Genomic DNA, 20,473 nt, shown 5'->3' with positions numbered 1-20,473 from the left:
TCATTTATGCCTCTTTATCACACAAGCCACTGTGCGGACTACACTTAGCCCTGTGCTAAAAGCGTTGGCGGCAGGGACTTCCCTGGTTGTCCAGCAGGTAAGTCTCCAGGCTTCCAGTGCAGGGGGTGTGGGTTCAATCCCTGGTCAGGAAACTAAGATCCTACATGCCTTGAGGTGCAGGTGCGGCCAAAGAAAAAAAAAGCCGTGGCACAGAGACCACTTGTCTGACTCCTCATCTCCTCTTCTCCAAGCAACATGTAGCGCCACAGTCTAACTATTTCGTTTCTTCAATGCCTTTAGGTAATTGCATTATGTATCTTATCCAAGTTCTAGAGCTTCTTTTCTTTTTTATATATATTAATTAATTTATTTTTGGCTGCTTCAGGTCTTAGTTGCAGCACTCAGGATCTTTCCTTGTGGCGTGTGGAATCTTCATCGTGGTGGTGGGCTTTCTCTCTAGCTGCAGCTCACTGACTCAGTTGCCCCAAGGCACCGAGGATCTTAGTCCCCGACCAGGTGTTGAACCCACGTCTCCTATATAGAAGGCAGATTTTTAACCACTGGACCACCAGGAAAGTCCTTAGAGTTACTTCCGTCAGAATGGTCCTAATGCCCAGTAGAGCCTATAATATCCAGGAGTAAAAGCCCATATCTCATTCTTCTGAAATGATAATTCTCAGCTCTATCACACATCTTACTCATCATAGTTTTCCCGAGTGATTCTGGCCTGCTTTCAAAAATCAAAGTCACTTCCACAAGATATAGATTTGTTTATTTGTTTGGAATACTAAAAATAATTTGCTATGGGCCCTGCAGATTTTTTTTTTTCCTGCAGATGTTTTAAGAGATAAGAACCAAAGTAGTTCATTGCATAACTGTAATAAGTTTATAATCTCTCAAGGTGACAGAGACTAATATTCTCTAATACCTGTTTCCCCCTCTCTCTTAAAACAAGTGAAAACAATGCTGGTTTTTAGATATTCTGAACAAAAGCTATGTTTCCCAGTCTCTATTGCACTTAGATGTGACCAAGTATCTAAATTTTGGTCAATGGAATGGCAACAGAAGTGTCAAGTTCAACCTCTGAGAAGTATCATTCATGGTCAGTGGGGAGGGTACTATGGCCTGAATGTTCGTATCCCCCTAAAATTCATATTAAAATCCAAACATGCAAAGGTGATGGTATTAGAAGAGAGAGCAGTTGGGAGACACTAAAATCATCATGGTGGAGCCCTCATGGATGGGGTCGGTGCCCTTATTATAGAGCTCCAGAGAGATTCTTTGCCCCATCCACCTCGTGAGGACACAGCTAGAAAGCATTGCTATGAACTGGGAAGAGGCCCTCATTGGAAAGGAGCCATGCTGGTACCACGATCTCAGACATCCAGCCTCCAAAATTATGAGAAATATAGTTTTGTTGTTTATAAATGACCCAGTCTGTGGTATTTTGTAATAGCAGTCCAGATGGACTAAGACAGTAGGTGATCCCCCCCCTTACCTTTTTTTTTTTTGGCTCTTTCTTTTCCCTGCTGGCTGGAATGCTGTTGAAATAGCCGAGTTCACGCAGCCATACATAATCTTGAGGTGGAAGGACTCTCATCCATAACACCATGGAACCTCTAAGCCTGCCCTGAATTGCCTACCGACAGATTTCTTTTATGTAAGTGAAAAATAAACTTACATGCAGTTTAGACACTGTTAGTTTGGATTTCTCTAAGACTCAGCCAAGGCAAATACTAATCAATATTCTGGTCCTTAAAGTGGGGAGAAGAAGAGTCCCATTGTCTTGAACTTAAAGCTCCTGTAGCTGTAAGAATTATCATACTAGGCAGCCTACCAGTAATCACCCCATTTTGTTATATATATAAAGAGTGCTATGTAAGCTAGTCTTAACCTTCATATTTCCAGGCCTGAAGTTCACCTCTGGCTGAACCTCTCCATAAAACTTCTTCCCAGGCATCACTGCTAAGCAAATCTACTTGTTATTTATCCTTTAGTCCCTAAGTCATGTCCAGCACTTTTGCGACCCCATGGACTATAGTCCGCCAGGCTCCTCTGTCTGTGGGATTTCCCAGGCAAGACTACTGGAATGGGTTGCTACTTCCTTCTCCAGGGGATCTTCCTGACCCAGGGGTTGAACCTGCGTCTCCTGCATTGCAGGCAGATTCTTTACGACGTGAGCCACCTGGGAAGCCCAAGCAAATCTATGCCCTATTCCAGATAAACTTCTTCCAATGGAATGCTAAAGCATATTAAAAAGCAGAGAAACTACTTTGCCAACAAAGGTCCATCTAGTCAAAGCTATGGTTTTTTCAGTAGTCATGTATGGATGTGAGAGTTAGACTATAAGGAAAGCTGAGCGCCGAAGAATTGATGTTTTTGAACTGTGGTGTTGGAGAAGACGCTTGAGAGTCCCTTTGGACTGCAAGGAGATCAAACCAGTCCATCCCAAAGGAAATCAGTCCTGAATATTCATTGGAAGGACTGATGCTGAAACTGAAATTCCAATACTTTGGCCACCTGATGCGAAGAGCTGACTCATTTGAAAAAGCCCCTGATGCTGGGAAAGATTGAGGGCAGGAGGAGAAGAGGACAACAGAGGATGGATGGCACCACCGACTCAATGGACATGAGTTTGAGCAAGCTCCAGGAGTTGGCGATGGACAGGGAAGCCTGGCGTGCTGCAGTCCATGGAGTCGCAGAGTCAGACACGACTGAGCTACTGAATTGAACTGAACTGAATGGAATGCTTCCATTCCCTTCTCCCTCAGTGCTATCCTGACTGATTGATTCACTCATCTGACAAGTATATATAAACGCCTACCTTGATGCCTGTCTTAATCTCAGTTCATCTTTGCAAACATACTGGATGAGGTGAGAATCACCTGAAGCCTGCTACCAGCCTCAAGATGACCGACCCTCTTGCAAGAAAGACAAATATCATAAGATATTGCTAGTATGTGGAATCTAAAAAAGTGGTACAAGTGAACTTATTAGAGTCACAGATGCAGAAAACAAACTCATGGTTACCAAGGGGGAAGGAGGTAGGGTGAAGGATAAATTGGGAGATTGGGATTGACACATACACACAGATACACACTGCTTCTGCTGTGGCTGCTAAGTCGCTTCAGTCGTGTCCGACTCTGTGCGACCCCAGAGACGGCAGCCCACCAGGTTTCCCCATCCCTGGGATTCTCCAGGCAAGAACACTGGAGTGGGTTGCCATTTCCTTCTCCGAGGCATGAAAGTGAAAAGTGAAAAGTGAAAGTGAAGTCGCTCAGGCGTGTCCGACTCCTAGCGACCCCATGGACTGCAGCCTACCAGGCTCCTCCATCCATGGGATTCTGAGGCAAGAGTACTGGAGTTACCATTGCCTTCTCCCATATACACACTACTATATGTGAAATAGATAACTAATAAGGACCCACTGAACAGCACAGGGAACTCAATGCTGTAAAGACCTATGTGGGAAAAGAATCTCAAAATAAGTGGATATATGTATATATACCATTCATTTGTATATATATGATATATATATATATGTGATGTATGTATATATACCACTCACATATATATTTATATATATATACACAACAGTGTAACTGATTCACTTTGTTGTATAGCAGAAATTAATACAACGTAAATCAACTATATTCATTAAAAAATAAATTTTTTAAAATAAAAAAAATTTTTAAAGATTACCTTCTTGCAAATCTACATCCTAATTCCATCTTGCATCATTGTTTTGGCCTAAACAGAACAAAAATGAAAAACTAAGAGGCTGATTCCTGGAACAGAGCTGGAAAGGCTTTTAGAGGCCATCTAGTTCCACCTTCTTTTTTTTAATATAAGTCAGCCAAGGCCCTGGTGCGCCAGTAACTTGCCCAAGGTCAAGAGACAGAGCCAAGGTTGGAAGCCGGAGGCAGATTTGCCGATCCCTGCACAGTCCTCTGTTCCTCCCTCAATCCTTATCTCCTTCATTCACACCTAATCCAAATACAAAGATTACACGGCTGTTATTTTGATTAGAAAATAAAACATTTTACTTTAAGAGCCTTCCCATATATCCTCAGTGTCAAAGGGAGAAGTTACCTTTGTTGATTTGTCTTTGAACTGATTCCCAATTGACTCTGAAGAATGAACACGCCTGCAGCCCAGACCAGGGCCTTTTTTCCTCTGGCTTGGAACCCTTGGGACTGAAGAAAATTAAGTCAGGTGGAAGTCACATGCTGACTTACAAGGTAACTTTTCAGTGCAAGCTTCCAGCCAAATGCCCTTCGCCCAAGGCGACTTCTCAGCAATTCCTCCGTAATTCCAACAGCCACTTGGTGTGACTGTTCTCCAACACGCTGTGCTAGCAAAAAAAAGGTGGGGGGGAGGGGAAGAAAGTGTTCCCCTATTTCAAGGTGAGGCAAGTGTCATCCATCATAAGCGGGAAGTTTCCAGAAGAGAGCTCATTCTTCAGACCTGTGACCTTGGTCTCCTACACAAGCAGCTGTTCACGATTTCAATCTGGATTCTCAGGGAGAGGAATGAACGCTCTTAAAAACCTTCTTCTTCTTTTTTTAAAATTTCATTTACTTGCCATTTCTAGTCCTACATAATGCTTCAGGGACACTGCAAGCTTTGTGGGCTTTTTATTGATTTACTTTTTAAGCAGAGTATTTTTTTGTGCTCTGGTATTGTGTTCAGAGACAGAAACTGCCTCTAATTCAAACATCCTGGATACAGTAACCACGAGTATCTTCTTGGAATATTAACTCTTAGTACTTTTCTGGGTCTCTTGCAATTTTGGGGTAGTGACCTGGAACAGCCACTGGGTATTTAAACATGGATTCCCACTCCATTGGGCTTCCCTGGTGGCTCAGTGGTAAAGAATCCGCCTGCCAAGTAGGAGACACAGGTTTGATCCTTGGGTCGGGAAGATCCCCTGGAGAAAGGAATGGCAACCCACTCCAGTATTCTTGCCTGGGAAATCCCATGGACAGAGGAGCCTGGTGGGCTACAGTCCATGGGGTCGAAAAAGAGTCAGACACGAAAAAGAGTCAGACACCACCTCCTGCCTCCCACCCCACTGTCTGGTCCTGGGAGTAGAAGGTCAGAAGAGTTCATCCACCAACACTTTATTTCCATCCCCTGACCCAGCAGGTTTTTACGTTAGTTATTCCACCAAAAAATGACAAAGCAGACACAAAAATGAGAAGGCCGGCAAAAGTCCTGAGGGTCTGGGTTCAAGGAAGCACTTTCACATGTGAGCCTTTGGAGTAAAATCAGTATGTATGGTTCACTGTATAAAAATAGCAGAATGAATATAAGAAAAAAAAATCTACTATTCTCTGGCTGGGCAAAACAAACAGGATCTATGGAATCTGAAAATACTTCAAAGCAGAAACAAACATTAAAAGGAAATCTTTAAAGAGAAACAAAGTAAATATTAAAAGTCCTTTTGGCTCAGAAGCTAAGACTGTCCTAAGAGGTTATGTACAGACCTCGCTTGTTTATCTTAGGACATTTGTGAGCCAGGCAGAGCTGCCAAGTTGCAAGAATAAAACAAAGGCTTTTAACCTTTCAAATAAGTTAAATAAAAGAAAAAGTAACACAGGTAGAACAAAGCATCAGAGCCACACTTTCTTCGGGAAGTTTTCCACTTTCCTGCAGGTTGAAAGACCAGAGTTGCACTGCAGTGATTCCACATCTGCAGGTAAAAATCCAGGGGCACCCATAGGAGTTAGGATGGAAGAAAATAAAAGTATCCTGCCTTGCCAGGTGTGGCATATGCACAGATCGGAAGGGAGTGCTGTTGTTCTGCAATGTTTGATGTTCAAGGCACGGAACATTTCCAAATAGAATTTGGCCTGTGTAGTCTTAGCTTTGAATTTTTCAACTTTTTCTTGCTGGTACTCACAGCCTTTTATCTACCCTCCATGTTGCTATTGATACTGTAATCTACCCCCCCACCCCCACCCCCACCTTTTTTTGAGCATCTGGAGTCTAGGAAGGTGTGGGCAACAGAGTGGGAGTCATAGTTTCCATTCTCCATGAATATGCTTGGTCCCTGATCTTATCTCTAGGACAGAGCAGGGCATAAGCTAGCGAGTGTAAGAAGAGATACAGGGGCTTGAGCAAGGTGGAATGAATATGAGAAATGTAATCCTTGAGTCTTCAGGATCAAAGCAGCTCATCATGGGGCAAGAGCTGAAAGAGGCCAATGGGACCACCTCTGCTCAAGATTCCTGACCAATGGTCAGCCAACTTCTCCTTGGAAACTTCAAAGGTCTTTCTGGCAGACACAGAGTTGCAGCACTCAGACTCTTGTCAAAAATGGATTTAGCAACCCAGCATCAAGGAATGTGGGCTTCCCTGGTGGCACAGTTGTAAAGAACCTGCCTGCTAATGCAGAAGATGCAAGAGATGTGGGTTCCATTCCTGGATTGGAAAGATCCCCTGGAGGAGGAAATGGCAACCCGTTCCAGTATTCTTGCTTGGAAAATTCCACGGACAGAGGAGCCTGATGGGCGACAGTTCACAACTGAGCAACTGAGCACACAGCATATCAAAAAATAGAGTTAGCTGCTAACATCCAGCTGTTATTGCTTTCAGAGTCTGCCTAGGATTTTTTTTTCTTTATATACAATCTGGCTAAACAAAACATTTATTATTTTAACTTAAACAAAAGCCTTTTATATTGGAATATAGCTGATTAACAATGTTGTAATATTTTCAGGTGCACAGCAGTGACTCAGCCATACACATGCATGTCTCCATTCTCCCCCAGACTCCCCTCCCATCCAGGCTGCCACACTGCACAGAGCAGAGTTCCCTGTGCTCTACAGTAGGTCCTTGTTGGTTACCCATTTTACATACAGCAGCGTGTACATTCTGCTGCTGCTGCTGCTAAGTCGCTTCAGTCGTGTCCGACTCTGTGCGACCCCATAGACGGCAGCCCACCAGGCTCCCCCGTCCCTAGGATTCTCCAGGCAAGAACACTGGGGTGGGTTGCCATTTCCTTCTCCAATGCGTGAAAGTGAAAAGTGAAAGTGAAGTCGCTCAGTCATGTCCGACTCTTAGCAACCCTGGCCAGGCTCCTCCGTCCATGGGATTTTCCAGGCAAGAGTACGGGAGTGGGTTGCACATCCCCAACTCCCTAACCATCCCATCCCCCATCACGCACCCCTGGTAACCACACATTTGTTCTCTAAGTCTGTAAGTCCGTTTCTGCTTTGTAGATAAGTTCATTTATATCATTTATTTTTAGAGTCCACATTTAAGGGATACCACACAATATTTCTCTTTCTCGGTCTGACTTACTTCACTCAGTCTGACACTCTGAGATCCATCCATGTTGCTGCAAATGCCTGGGCTTCTGAGCTATCAGCCTTCTCTGGCAGCCCCCAGTCAATGGCTGAGCGAGGTGGCGGTACAAACTCCTGGCCATCCCAGCCCAATGTGGGAAGTCTCTCTCTGCCAATCTTTGCTTTAGAGCTTCACGTTAGCTCAGCAGAGACTTAGTCCGACCTGTACCATCACTGTCTGAAGGCTGTCCTATTCAATCTTGGGAACAGAAAGTGGACATTAGGCAAAAACTAATGAAATCTAAATGACATATGGACTTTAGTTAATAATAATGATATATCCATATTGGTTCACGGCAATCCACTGGTTAAGACTTCATCTTCCAATGGAGGGGGTACAGGTTTGATCCCTGGTTGGGGAACTAAGATCCCACGTGTCTCATGGCCCAAAAACCACAACATAAAAACAGAAGAAATATTACAAGAAATTCAATAAAGATGTTTAAAAAATGGCTGACATAAAAAAAAAATTTTAAAAAATTGTTACATATGCACCACGTGCGTGCATGCTAGGTCACTTTGCTGCTGCTGCTGCTGCTGCTGCTGCTAAGTTGCTTCAGTCATGTCTGACTCTGTGCGACCCCATAGATGGCAGCCCACCAGGTTTCCCCATCCTTGGGATTCTCCAGGCAAGAACACTGGAGTGGGTTGCCATTTCCTTCTCCAATGCATGAAAGTGAAAAGTGAAAGTGAAATGGCTCAGTCGTGTGCGACTCCTAGCAACCCCATGGACTGCAGCCTACCAGGCTCCTCCATCCATGGGATTTTCCAGGCAAGAGTACTGGGGTGGGGTGCCATTGCCTTCTCAGTAAGTCACTTTAGTTGTGTCCAACTCTGTAACCCTATGGACAGTAGCCCTCCAGGCTCCTCTGTCCATGGGATTTTCCAGGCAAGAATACTGGAATGGGTTGCCACGCCCTCCTCCAGAGGATTTTCCTGACCCAGGGATCAAACCTGCGTCTCATCCATCTCCTGCATTGGCAGGAGTGTTCTTTACCACTAGGGCCACCTGAGAAGCCCATGTACGCCTCACACAATTGTTAGATGATAACAACAGGGGATTTCGGAGGTGGGTTATACTGGAACAGTCTGCACTCCCTTCAACAATTTTTCTGTAAACCTGAAACTGTTGTAAAAGACAAAAGTTTTTTTTTTTAAATCACTCCTTTATATTGTTTAAATTAACTTTCCTATATTTAGTTAACATCTGCCTGTCACTCATTTTACTCAATGCCATTCAGCCTTAAAGAGCAGCTCCAGATCTGAACTCTACCAATAGACGCACTCTGGACAGCGGGACTATTGTCTTCTCTAATGTATCCTTCTGTCAATATGACCTATTTGAGGGGATGGTTTGCTTAATCAGCAGTGAAGTGATGCCCTTCCAGTTGTCCTCTATCCAGAGATCATCACACTAGTGTGTGATGAGATAAAGAACTTGTAGCAGAATGCGTATCGACTACATCGTCAATGCATTGTTTAGCCGGGCTGACTTGTTTCCATAGCAAGGCTTTCTCAATGAAGGAAGCTGTGTGTTGCCTCCCCTCTGCCTCAGCCTGCTCACCTTGTGTTGACCAGGTCACTGATCCGCCACAAACCTTCAGCACTGCTTCCTCCTTCCACGTAGTAACATACACTTGACATCCAGTGCGTTCCTGCTGCCCACCAGCTTCTAGTAAGTGGGACTAACTGGGGTAAGAATCCTACAAAGAGTACGCAAAGACTGCTCAGAGGAGTGCACCGCTGAGGTGTGACGGTGCGGAAGTGGCAAAGCCCTCACACTGAGTCCTGAGATTTCCAGTCTTCTCCTGGATCCATCACTGACCGGCTGTGAGTAAGGGCATTCCCCTGTCCAGACCTCACTTCCCTCATGTGTAAAACAAGGTGGTGGATTCAGGTGATTTCTGAGGGTATTCAGATTTTCGTTTTGTTTTTGTCTACTGGCCATGCCACGTGCCATGTGGGATCTTAGTTCCCCCGCCAGAGATTGAATCCATGCCCCTTGCATTGAAAGCACGGAGTCTTAACCACTGGACTGCCAAAGAAGTCCATGGTTTTTTTTTTTTTTTTTTTGGTTTTGTTTTTGGGGGAGGATTCTGGTTTTTGTACTCCAGGATTCAACTCTTTTCTTCAATCTTATAGAAGTGTAGCTGATCTACAGTGTTGTGTTAATTTCTACTGTAGAGCAAAGGGATTCAGTGATACATATATATATATATATATATATACACATTCTTTTTTATATTCTTCTCCATTATGGTTTATCACAGGGTATTGAATATAGTTCCCCGTGCTGTACAGGAGGACCTTGTTGCTCATCCATTCTATATACAATAGTTTGCTTCTGTTAATCCCCAACCCCCAGTTCTAGGATTCGACTCTGGACTCAAACGACCTCCGCATCCACAGTGTCCCTTGGCTGGGCTCTTCCGCAATCTTGGTGTCCCCATCACACCTGCCAGCATTTTGCCTCCTATGGTGTTTCATCTGGTGACATCTGCTGGCTTCAGCGCGGGAACGTTGCTGTGATGGCCAGCTGCCAGGCCCAAAGATAAGAGAACTAGAGAGTCTGGGGGCTGCAAGGCCTTCTCAGCAACATGTATCCCCCGATGACTGAATGATGCTTCTGTGAAGCATGTCAACACATGCGTGGAGTTTTCCAGTTCCGCATATAGAGAGCTTGGAGGTCACCACTCTGTCCTAACAACAAGTAAAAAGATAAACAGACTGAAAAGCCAGTAACTCGTCTGGGATTCATAAGAGGAGGGGAGGACAGAGTGCAAACCGCTGCAGCCAGGACTGAAGAGACGTACAAGGGAAGGCAGGAAGTCGCCACTTAGCAGAGCAGAAAGACACAATCAGAACCACCACAGAAATCACGCTGGAGTGAACGGTCACTGACAAATTGCGGGGGGCTCTGGGCTCTGGAGATCGGCCCACTCGGACCTGCAGACAATGGACGGCCATCCCTCTCAGCTGCCTGCGTGCTCACAGGTCCAGGAGTCTGTCATCACTCCATTCATCTGGGGATCGACTGGCACCGAGGCAACCCTGGCCCATGAAAACTGTGGTTCTGTGTTTATTGAATGACCTGCCGACTGCAGGGGGCTTGTGGACGTGTACGAGCCACGGAAAGCTGGCACTGGGGAATCATCCTGCGGACACACCCTCTGGTTCCACAGTGCTCAGGGGGGTGTTTGGGTTCTCGTTGTCGCTGTATTCCCTAAGACGTATGCAGTCGCTTTGATTCAAATGGCGTCTATTTGAAAAGAATGGATCATTCACTGGATCACCGGAGAAGGCAATGGCAACCCACTCTAGTCCTCTTGCCTGGAAAATCCCATGGGCGGAGGAGCCTGGTAGGCTGCAATCCATGGGGTCGGGAAGAGTTGAACATGACTGAGCAACTTCCCTTTCCCTTTTCACTTTCATGCATTGGAGAAGGCCATGGCAACCCACTCCAGTGTTCTTGTCTGGAGAATCCCAGGGACGGGGGAGCCTGGTGGGCTGCCGTCTATGGGGTCGCACAGAGTCGGACACGACTGAAGCGACTTAGCAGCAGCAGCAGCAGTATGGACAACTCAGAAGGGTTAAAACTCCAAGGGGACCCAGCATTGTGAGATTTACCTCCAGGAGCTCAACCAGATTGCCACGGAGAAAAATCCCCTTGGGCTTCCAGCAAAGGTAAGGGGCAGGAAACCATTTGAAACACACCAGAGAATTCCGTTCTTCTTTTTCAAGTTTTAATTTACATTGGAGTATCGTTGATTAACAATGTTGTGTTAGTTTCACGTGTATAGCAAAGTGATTCAGTTATACATACACATATATCTATTCTTTTTCAAATTTTTTTCCATTTAGGTTATTACAAAATGTGGAGCAGAGTTTCCTGTGCTATCCAGTAGGTCCTTGTTGGTTATCTATTTTAAATATAGTAGTGTGCATATGTCAATGTTTCAGTGATAGCGAAGTCATGTATGGATGTGAGAGTTGGATTATAAAGAAAGCTGAGCACCAAAGAATTGATGCTTTCGAACTGTGGGGTTGGAGAAGACTCTTGAGAGTCCCATGGACTGCAAGGAGATCCAACCAGTCCATCCTAAAGGAAATCAGTTCTGAATATTCAGTGGATGCTGAAGCTGAAAGTCCAATACTTTGGCCACCACCTGATGAGAAGAACTGACTCTTTGAAAAGACCCTGATGCTGGGAAAGATTGAAGGCAGGAGGAGAAGGGGAAGACAGAGGATGAGATGGTTGGATGGTATCACCGACTCGATGGACATGAGTTTGAGTAAACTCTGGGAATTGGTGATGGACAGGGAGGCCTGGCGTGCTGCGGTCCATGGGGTCGCAAAGAGTCAGACACGACTGAGCGACTGAATTGAATTGATATGTCAATCCCATACTTCTCCCCTGCCCCCATTTCCCCCTTGCCTTTGAATTCTGTGAGTCTTCAGCAAAAACTAGTTAACCAGAGTCTACCCTGCTATGATCAGGGCCTAACTGACCTGGGAAGGGAAATACTCAACTCCAGTCCACCTGAACCATCCTCTCCTAGACAGGATGGAGTGAACACGGCCCTGACGTTGCCTTGATTTCTGCCCAATGATGCTGAGGTTGGACTTCTGGCCTCCAGAACCTTGAGATATTAAATGCCTGTTTTTGTTTTGTATTGTAATTTTATTTATTTATTTTACTTTTGGCTGTGCTGGGTCTTCATCGCTGCACAGGCTTTTTCTCTCGTTGTAGTGAATCGGGGGGCTGCTCTCTGGTTGCAGTGCATGGGCCTCTACTGCAGTGGATTCTCCTGTTGTGTGCAGACCACGGGCTGTAGAGCACAGGCTCAGTAGTTGCGGGGTGCAAGTTTAGTTGCTCTGCAGCATATGGGATCTTCCTGGGCCAGGGATCGAACCTGTGTCTTCCGCTTTGGCAGGCGGATTCTTATCCGCTGAACCACAAGGGAAGCCCACGCCTGTTCTTTTAAGCCTCCAACTTCATGGTCATTTCTCACGGCAGCCTCAGGAAACAAACCCACCCTTTTGCTAAATTTCATCTTCCTTTCGTATAGACTTTTCTTTCTCTAGTACACAAAGCCTCTTTTATCTGCCAGGACGTGGCAGGGTAACACTCTCCAACTGGAGCGCTTAATAAAGGGACTGTTTACAAAGGCCTTGAGCAGTCAGGAGACAGGACACAGTGCTGTTCTTCAGGTGGGTACAGTCAAGGAGACACCACCGCCCTGGGCCTGTGGGGGTCGGAGGGACAGAGCTGTGGGGAGAGGGCCACTGACAGGGGTGTCAGGGGACATGGCCAGCCCAGGCGACACAGGAAAGGGAGCGAGGGGAAGAAACACCTTCGCGTCCCTCTCTCTTCCCTCTGCCCTCCCACCTGAGGCCTCGGTCGGCTGAACCTAAACTAGGAGCCAGACGCAAAGGAGCCATTCAGGTCAGCCTCCTGCATGCAGAGGAGAGTGGAGAAGCGGGTGGAGGGGACTTGGGGGCCCATGGAAACATCCAGCACCTGAGAAACTGTAGCCCTCTTCCAGACCCCCCGTCCAGCAGGCTGGTTTTGTGGGTCCAAGCTCTTCTCCATAGGAAATGGTCTCCTCATCTGTAAAATGAGTTTTTTTGTGTGTGGTTTTTTTTTAGCCATGCTGCAGGGCTTGTGGGATCTTCGTTCTCCAACCAGAGATGAATCCACGCCCCCTGCCTCGGAAGCTCGGAGTCCTAACCGCTGGACCACCACGGAAGTCCCCACAATGAAGGGTTTGGACCCGGAAGCCTCTGAGAGCCCTTTCGGGGATCTGAGGCTCACGGTTCCGGAAGCAGACTGATCGCCCTCCCAGGCTGAGGCAGATCTGAATGTGCCTGAAGTCCCACAGCTGTTTCTTTCCTCACTTCTCTTCTCCGGGACGCCCCTCAGATCTGGGCAGGCATCGCAGTGCACGCAGCCCAGAGCATCTCCCGGGAAAGGAGCTGGCTCTGCTCCCCCGGGGAGCCTGGAAAAGGAAGCCTGAGGTTGGAAGAACAAGAAGGGGCTCTGGACAACCAATGGGGAGAGGCCAGCCCCTCAGCCGTCGGGGAGTCAGCGCTCGGGGGCAAGCCCGCCTGTCCTGAAGAAAACTCGAGGGGCCCCAGCCTTCGGGCTGGCTGGCCCAGCACAGAGGAGGCTGCCAGCCCCACGCAGCTGGTAATCATTAGCCAGAAAGCCAAACTGCGGAAAGTTCCAAAGGTCCTGACCAAGGAGCAGACACCAAACCTTCCCCTGCTGCTTTGGGGAATTCTGTTCTGTACTCTGGCTTCTTTTTCAACCACTCCTGTCTGCTTCTGTTTCATGGAACCTCCTTTTGAAGACAGAGAGTGAAGCCAGGAGACCCTCCAGGGCTGAAAGTGCAGAAAGTGTTACCTCCCCCAACCCCCATTCCCGTATCTTGGGTGGGAGATACAACAGGTTCCACTTTTGCCCCTAGCCCTGCGTGCGTGTTAAGTCGCTTCAGTCATGTCCGACTCTCTGCAACCCTATGGACTGTAGCCCACCAGGCTCCTCTGTCCATGGGATTCTCCAGGCAAGAATACTGGAGTGGGCTGCCATTTCCTACTCCAGGGGATCTTCCCAAACCAGGGATCAAACCCGAGCCTCTTGCACTGCAGGCGAATTCTTTACTGTCTGAGCCACCAGGGAAGCCCTAAGTAAAGGAGATGAGGGAGAGAAAGTCGTTCAGTCGTGTCCGGCTCTTTGTGACCCCATGGACTGTACAGTCCATGAATTTCCCCAGGCCAGAAAACTGGAGTGGGTAGCCCTTTCCTCCTCCAGGAGATCTTCCCAACCCAGGGATCGAACCCAGGTCTCCCGCATTGCAGGTGGATTCTTTACCAGCTGAGCCACAAGGGAAGCCCAAGAATACTGGAGTGGGTAGCCTATCCCTTCTCCAGCAGATCTTCCCAACCGAGGAACTGAACCAGGGTCTCCTGCATTGCAGGTGGATTTTTTACCAACTGAGTTATCAGGAAAGCCCAAGTAAAGGAGATTACCCTAAACAAAAAAAAAAAAAACCTGCATCCAGAAGTTGCCCCACCCCTGGTAGTCTGACACTGTCTGCTGGCTGGGATTGCAGCTGCACTGGGCCTCTCCTGTCAGCCACCTTTGCATCCTCTGACCTCTGCTCTCCATCTGCCTAAGAGGGCTGTGAGTAACTGCTTCCTCCATCCTTTTCCAAATACAGCCCTCCTCAGGCAGACAGAAAGGGCTAAAATCCAGGAGGATTCCATTTGCCATAAATGAATGTGAATCACAGTCGCTCAGTCATGTTCGACTCTTGCGACCCCGTGGAATGTGGCCCGCCAGGCTCCTCTGTCCATGGGGATTCTCCAGGCAAGAATACTGGAGTGGGTTGCCATTCCCTTCTCCAGGGGATCTTTCCAACCCAGGGATCAAACCCAGGTCACCCGCATTGCAGGCAGATTCTGAGCCACCAGGGAAGCAGAGTTAACCCCTCACAACCCACACCCAGACATCCCAAGTTAGAACTCCCACCCAGCGCTTAGCAGCTGTGTACTGTGCACATTATTTCCTTCTCCAAGCCTCATTATCCTCATTTGTAAACTGGGGATAACTGTAGTACTGTTGACCCCTGAACACCATTGGGGGAGTTCAGGACCACCAGCCCTCCATATCCAAGATTCCGAATCTGTGGATTCAACCAGCCCCAGGTAGGGTAGTAACTGTGTGTATTTACTGAAAAAAACCCTCATATGTTTCCCTGATAGCTCAGTTGGTAAAGAATCCACCTGCAATGCAGGAGACCCCGGTTTGATTCCGGGGTTGGGAAGATCCCCTGGAGAACAGAAAGGCTACCCATTCCAGTATTCTGGCCTGGAGAATTTCATAGACTACAGTCCATGGAAATGCAAAGAGTCAGACACAATTGAGCGACTTTCATTTTCTTATAGGGACTTACGCAGCTCAAACCTGTGTTGCTTAAGGATCAACTGTACTCCCCTGATAGGGAGAGGTAGGGATTAAACAAGAGATGCTGTGTATGAAGCACTTAGTACAAAGCATGACTCATAGTAAGTGCTCAATAAATGGCAGTCCCCCAGTTTATTTCCTGCCTACTTTTACTTCCAGTAAGGGTAGGCAAACGTGTGCACGCTACTCTCAAAATCATTGCAAACTTAGTCTAGACTTAGGCGGCGCTCACAGATTTGTCCTCTGAGAAAGCCACAAAATTCTTTTGTAAGTCACGATCCCTTCCTGGGTTTGTTTGTTTTTTTATTTTATCAGCTATATTTAGCTCTTAAATTTTATATCTCAGCTTGAAATCTTAAAGTCATCCTTCCAAAAGTACAAGTGGTTCAGCCAATGGCATTTACAAGCAAGCTGTTTTTTTGGTTCTTTTTTTGTTTTTTTTTTTCCTCCAGAAATAACAATAGGTCAGAGGTGAGACTGATTTCCATAACTCTAAAGATAAATAAGGTAAACTTCATTTAATCAAAGAATCCAATTTGGCAAGTCCAATTCTGAAGACTAGTTATTCCAGTTTTATTAAACTTCCAAGAGAACATTTAAGCTTTTTTTCACAGGTTGTAAGCTGTCTCTCAGGGACCCTGGGTCTGGGTAAACACTCCATCCCCACTCCCAGCTCACAGTTGAAATTGTTGGTGTTGACTTTTTCAATCTCAAATACTAGCTACTTCTTCTTTCCAGCCTGCCACCCAACCACTTTACCTAAGCCTAATCCAAACTCTTTTACACATAATAACATATATATTTTTTAAAGATTTTCTTGATGTGGACCATTTTTAAAGTCTTTATTGAATCTGTTACAATATTGCTTCTGTTGATGTTTTGGTTTTTTGGCCAAGAGGTGTGAGAGATCTTAGCTGCCTGACCAGGGATCAAACCCACATTGGAAGGCGAAGTCTTAACCACTGATCCACCAGGGAAGTCTCCATAGTAACATATTGATTGAGTCCTTACTATGTGCCAGACACAGTTTCAAATGCTTTATGTGGACTAAGTCATTCTCTCATAACGTTGTTACAATATAAGTACTATTATTATCATCTCTCTACACGAAATATTATTTTGGAAATTTGCATAAGAGGATCTAGCTGATCTGGGGCAGAGCAAGGATTTGAGGCCAGGGAGTCTGGTTACAGAGCTGGCTCTTGCCCACCGAACCGTATCCCCTCTCCTAAGAGAGGTGACGTTTCCCAGGGACACAGTTTGCACAAGAATTCCGACTCTCCATGTTCACAGCACCACCCTTCCTCCGTAGAATGTTCTGTCCTCGTCCCATTTCTCCCAGCCTATTCTCAGGGGGCATCCCTTACCGAAAACGCGAAAGAAACACCCTACTAACAACAATGTCCTTCTCACCTCTGTCAAAGGGGGCTGCAAAAATATGCAAGGCAGGGTGGCTCAGACTTGGGGGAGGGGCTCCAAGTCCAACCTCAGCGTTAACTGGCTGGGCACCCTTAGTCAAGTCACACCACATCTTCACCCACACATGCTCACCAGCAGAGCAGGGGAACAGGCAGAAACCGCCTTCCAGGGCTTTTGTGGGGACTGCATGAGCATATCTGTGCTCAGCACAGCGCTGGGCTCAATAAGGAAGCTGTCATCATTAAGGGAGATCAATAACAGCTAGTATGAGTATTGATCGTACAGTCCATCACTGTGAGTAGAACCTAGAAGGGCACATTTCAAGCAGACTCAGAGAGAGCCCAGGTTGTCATATACGCTCTCTGGGGCCCTGTCGCTTGTCTGTCCCTGAACCTGAGGACCAGCTACCTGAGACGGAAGGGGTCAGCCCCGAGCCTGCCTGGCACATGGCACCTGTGGGTTCCCCAGGGCAGAAGATGGTCATTAAGTAGAAGGTGATGCAGAGGCAAGTGAGAGCCCAGACAGGGCCAAGCTGGAAACCCCTCCGTAAATCAACCCCATCCTGTAAGCAGTCATTTTCTCCCGAGACACAACATTACCTGTCCCAGGTTAGCAGTTCTGAACATTGATTTCAAAACTTGCTTTCCACTCAGCCCCTTAACACACAGTCAAGTGAAGATGGAGCTGCTTTGTCGGGAGAGGGAAGAGGAGGCTCCTGGAGCATCCACTTGTTGAACTCCACCCCAGAGGGACCCCGTGTTCCTTCGAAAGGGCACCGAGGTCTTTAGACCACAGCTTGAGAAACATACTCCAAGAGAAACAAATGTATAGTTATCCCTTGGCTCCCCCTGCCCCCAGGACTGGTTCCAAGATGCTTGAGGGTACCAAAACCCACCCATGCTCAAGTCCTTTTCATAAAAGGGCATGCGTGCTCAGTCGCTTCAGTTGTGTCTGACTCTTTGCAACCCTATGGATTGTAGCCTACCAGGCTCCTCTGTCCATGGGATTCTCCAGATAAGAATACTGGAGTGGGTTGTCATGCTCTCCCCCAGGGGATCTTCCCTACCTAGGGATCGAACCCGTGTCTCTTATATCTCCTGCACTGGCAGGGAGGTTCTTTACCACTACTGTCACCTAGGAAGCCCATAAAATGGCACAGTACTTGCATATAACCTACATACATCCTCCCTTATCCTTTAAATCATCTCTAAAACCTAATACAAGAATGTAAATACAATCTAAATGTAAGCACAATCTAAATGCAAATAGGATCTAAATGTTATGCAAATAATCACATGCAAATTCAAGTTTTACTTTGGGGAACTTTCTGGAATTTTTTTGGAGATGGCCTTCCGAGGTTGGTTGAACGCAGAACCTGTACATGATATGAACTTTGCTCTTAGTGAACTTAGAGTCTAGTGAGCTGGTGGCTACAGGTTTGCACTGGCTGGTAAGTGAACTCCAGTGTTCCTCGTTTAAGGTACAAATCCTAGCAAGGCACCGTTGCTACCTTCTACAGAGCCCTGAGGCTTTTCAGTTGCAAAAGTTTCCTCCGTGTTTATATTGCACAGGGTAGATAGGGGCTGGGAGGAGCATACCTGTATCATTGACCTGCTTCAGTAAAATAATTTCTAAGATTAACTTATCTCTCACAACACCTCTGTCAGGTGGGGTTATTATTGTCTCATTTTGCAGATGAGGAAGCTGAGGCTGAAGACATTTAACTTGTCTGAAGTCACCCAGCTAGACAATGCAGGACCCCAGAGTCAAACTCCATCCTGGTTTCAGAGGATGGCAGCCTGGACTCAGTACAGATTCCTCCTCTGCACTTACTAGTTGTGTCTCCAGCCTCAGGGGATGATAATGATACCTGCCACCTTCAGAATGGTGCCTGGCACACAGCCAGCACTCAACAAGAGTTAGTACCTGTCTCGGGATCACCAAATAATAGGTTATGGTTCATTTGTCCAATACACTCTCATTTATTTGGCTGGTTAGAATACTGGAGTGGGTAGCCTATCCCTTCTCCAGCAGATCTTCCTGATCCAGGAATCGAAACAGGGTTTCCTGCATTGCAGGCAGATTCTTTACCAACTGACCTATCAGGCAAGCCCAGAAAACAGTGCAAGGCAGTGTGTGGATAAGGAGCCAAATGTGTCCTGCAGAGAAGTAAAGGCCATAGGAGTTCAGAGAAAGGGCATTTGAAATGCTTCACTTATTATTGCTTCATAAAATTTTGAGCACTCCTTGTGCAGAAGCCCTGCTGAGCTCACTGTGTCAGTCCAATGTCAGCATGTGCTGCCAAGGCCAGCCTCTTAGCCACCAGCTGGGGCATGTCCTTAACAAGCCACATGCCGCCTTCCGGGTAGACCAGTTAGCTCTACCACAGACAGCCATCTATGTTCTAGGGATACCTGGGTTCTGCCCATTAACACATGGCACTGGGGCTATGTGCCACACCCCCATGCTGAGAAACAGCTCAAGGTGTGTGTCCCCAAGACAGCAGGTGGCGGGTGGTGGGGATGGGTGGGTGGGACGGGGGCATCAGGGGCCAGGAGGACACACGACCCAGGTCCTGGGAAACAGCTGGACCCCAGTTCATCAAGTCAAAAATGCCTTTTCCTTGTGCATCCATGTGGTCCTTTCTCTCTGAATCTATTCAGACCCGAAGGTCTTTATGAATCTTCCCTGATATTCCAGGACTCCCCTCCCCATGCCCCCTCTCTCCAAGAAAAGAAAGCAAAAGAGAAAAGAAATCAGAGAATCCCCAGAATTCTGCCCTAGCACTTACCACACCAGGCAAACAACGGCGTGCTTCCAGAGACTCCAGAATTAAAGTTAAATTTGGAAAGAAAGAGGGAAAAGAAAAGCTGACCTCCCCCGGAGTCCACTCACGCACCGCTTACCCCTATCAGCCAGAAAACGCCCCCAGCTCGAGGCTTAAAGGTCAAGCCCTCGCTTTGCTCAATAAATGCCAAGTGAGCCCAGGGCGCCCAGCCCCCCGTTTCTACCTCGTGGCCAGTGGTCCCCGGTCGCCTCGCTCCCTCGGGCATCACCTGCTACGGCCGATCCAGCATCTCTGCTCGGGAAGCCGAGCGCCTCTGATGTGGGAGAGGTTCCGCGGAAGGAAGGGGAGGGCAGGCTGAGATCACTGACGTGGGGAGGGGTGGGTCTCCCGAAGCAAGCACTTGGTTCCAGGGGAAAGGATGTTTTGTAAGTTTTGGCTTGAATGTCCAGGGGCAGAACAGGAAGTGTGCACTAGGGCTGGGAGCCCAGGGTGCATCTCCGCAGCCTCCCTTTAGAGGGAGCTTCCTGGGGTCTCTCACTGCGGCCCGGTCTGGAATGCAAAGCTCCGTCTGAATCCTGGAGCTTTCTCCGCTTTACGCTTTCCTCCAGCACTTTTTTTGTGTGTGTGCTTTTTTTTTTCCTCCTTAATGGACCGTCAGCTTCGTTCCTGACATGCTGGAAAATTTTCCCTAGGCCTAAACTTGGCTCAGGAACACTCTCCCCTTGTGAGAGAATTTCTCCTGTTACACAGTTCAGATTGAAAAAAAAAAAAAAAAGAGAGAGAGAGAGAGAGCTATTTGTTTTGCCAACTTTTGTACTGGGGACATTTTTGATGAATTTCCTCCCCTCTCTGAACCTCTGGATTCCAAGAAATATACACACCCACATCCCTCCTGACTTTTTTTTCCCTACCCCTCTAATGGAAAAATAACAAAAATAATAAAAT

The 20,473-nt window shown here is 47.0% G+C and overlaps 1 protein-coding gene across 11 annotated transcripts in view; it reads right to left on the bottom strand.

Moving 5' to 3' along the window:
- TACC1 (transforming acidic coiled-coil containing protein 1) overlaps positions 1-19,848 on the bottom strand; it is a 130,525-nt gene extending 110,677 nt beyond the window's left edge. For 9 of the 11 annotated variants that reach the window (XM_086380357.1, XM_086380361.1, XM_086380358.1 and 6 more), the window contains exon 1: positions 19,752-19,848. Coding sequence is in view for 2 of the 11 variants with exons in the window: in XM_086380359.1 (XP_086236485.1) it covers positions 4,093-4,196; positions 19,752-19,793 (146 nt within the window). In the remaining 9 variants the exon portion in view is untranslated. Of the gene's footprint in view, positions 1-4,092; positions 4,197-19,751 lie in introns of all 11 variants that reach the window. The other 2 variants (XM_086380359.1, XM_086380363.1) reach the window with 1 other exon arrangement.
- Between the last annotated feature and the right edge of the window lie 625 nt (positions 19,849-20,473).

Source organism: Bos grunniens, chromosome 27 (genome assembly GCF_055505025.1).
Source record: "Bos grunniens cultivar Pamir isolate PY7600 chromosome 27, Bosgru_T2T1.0, whole genome shotgun sequence".
NCBI lineage: Eukaryota > Metazoa > Chordata > Mammalia > Artiodactyla > Bovidae > Bos > Bos grunniens.
This window is presented reverse-complemented; position numbering and strand designations above follow the sequence as displayed.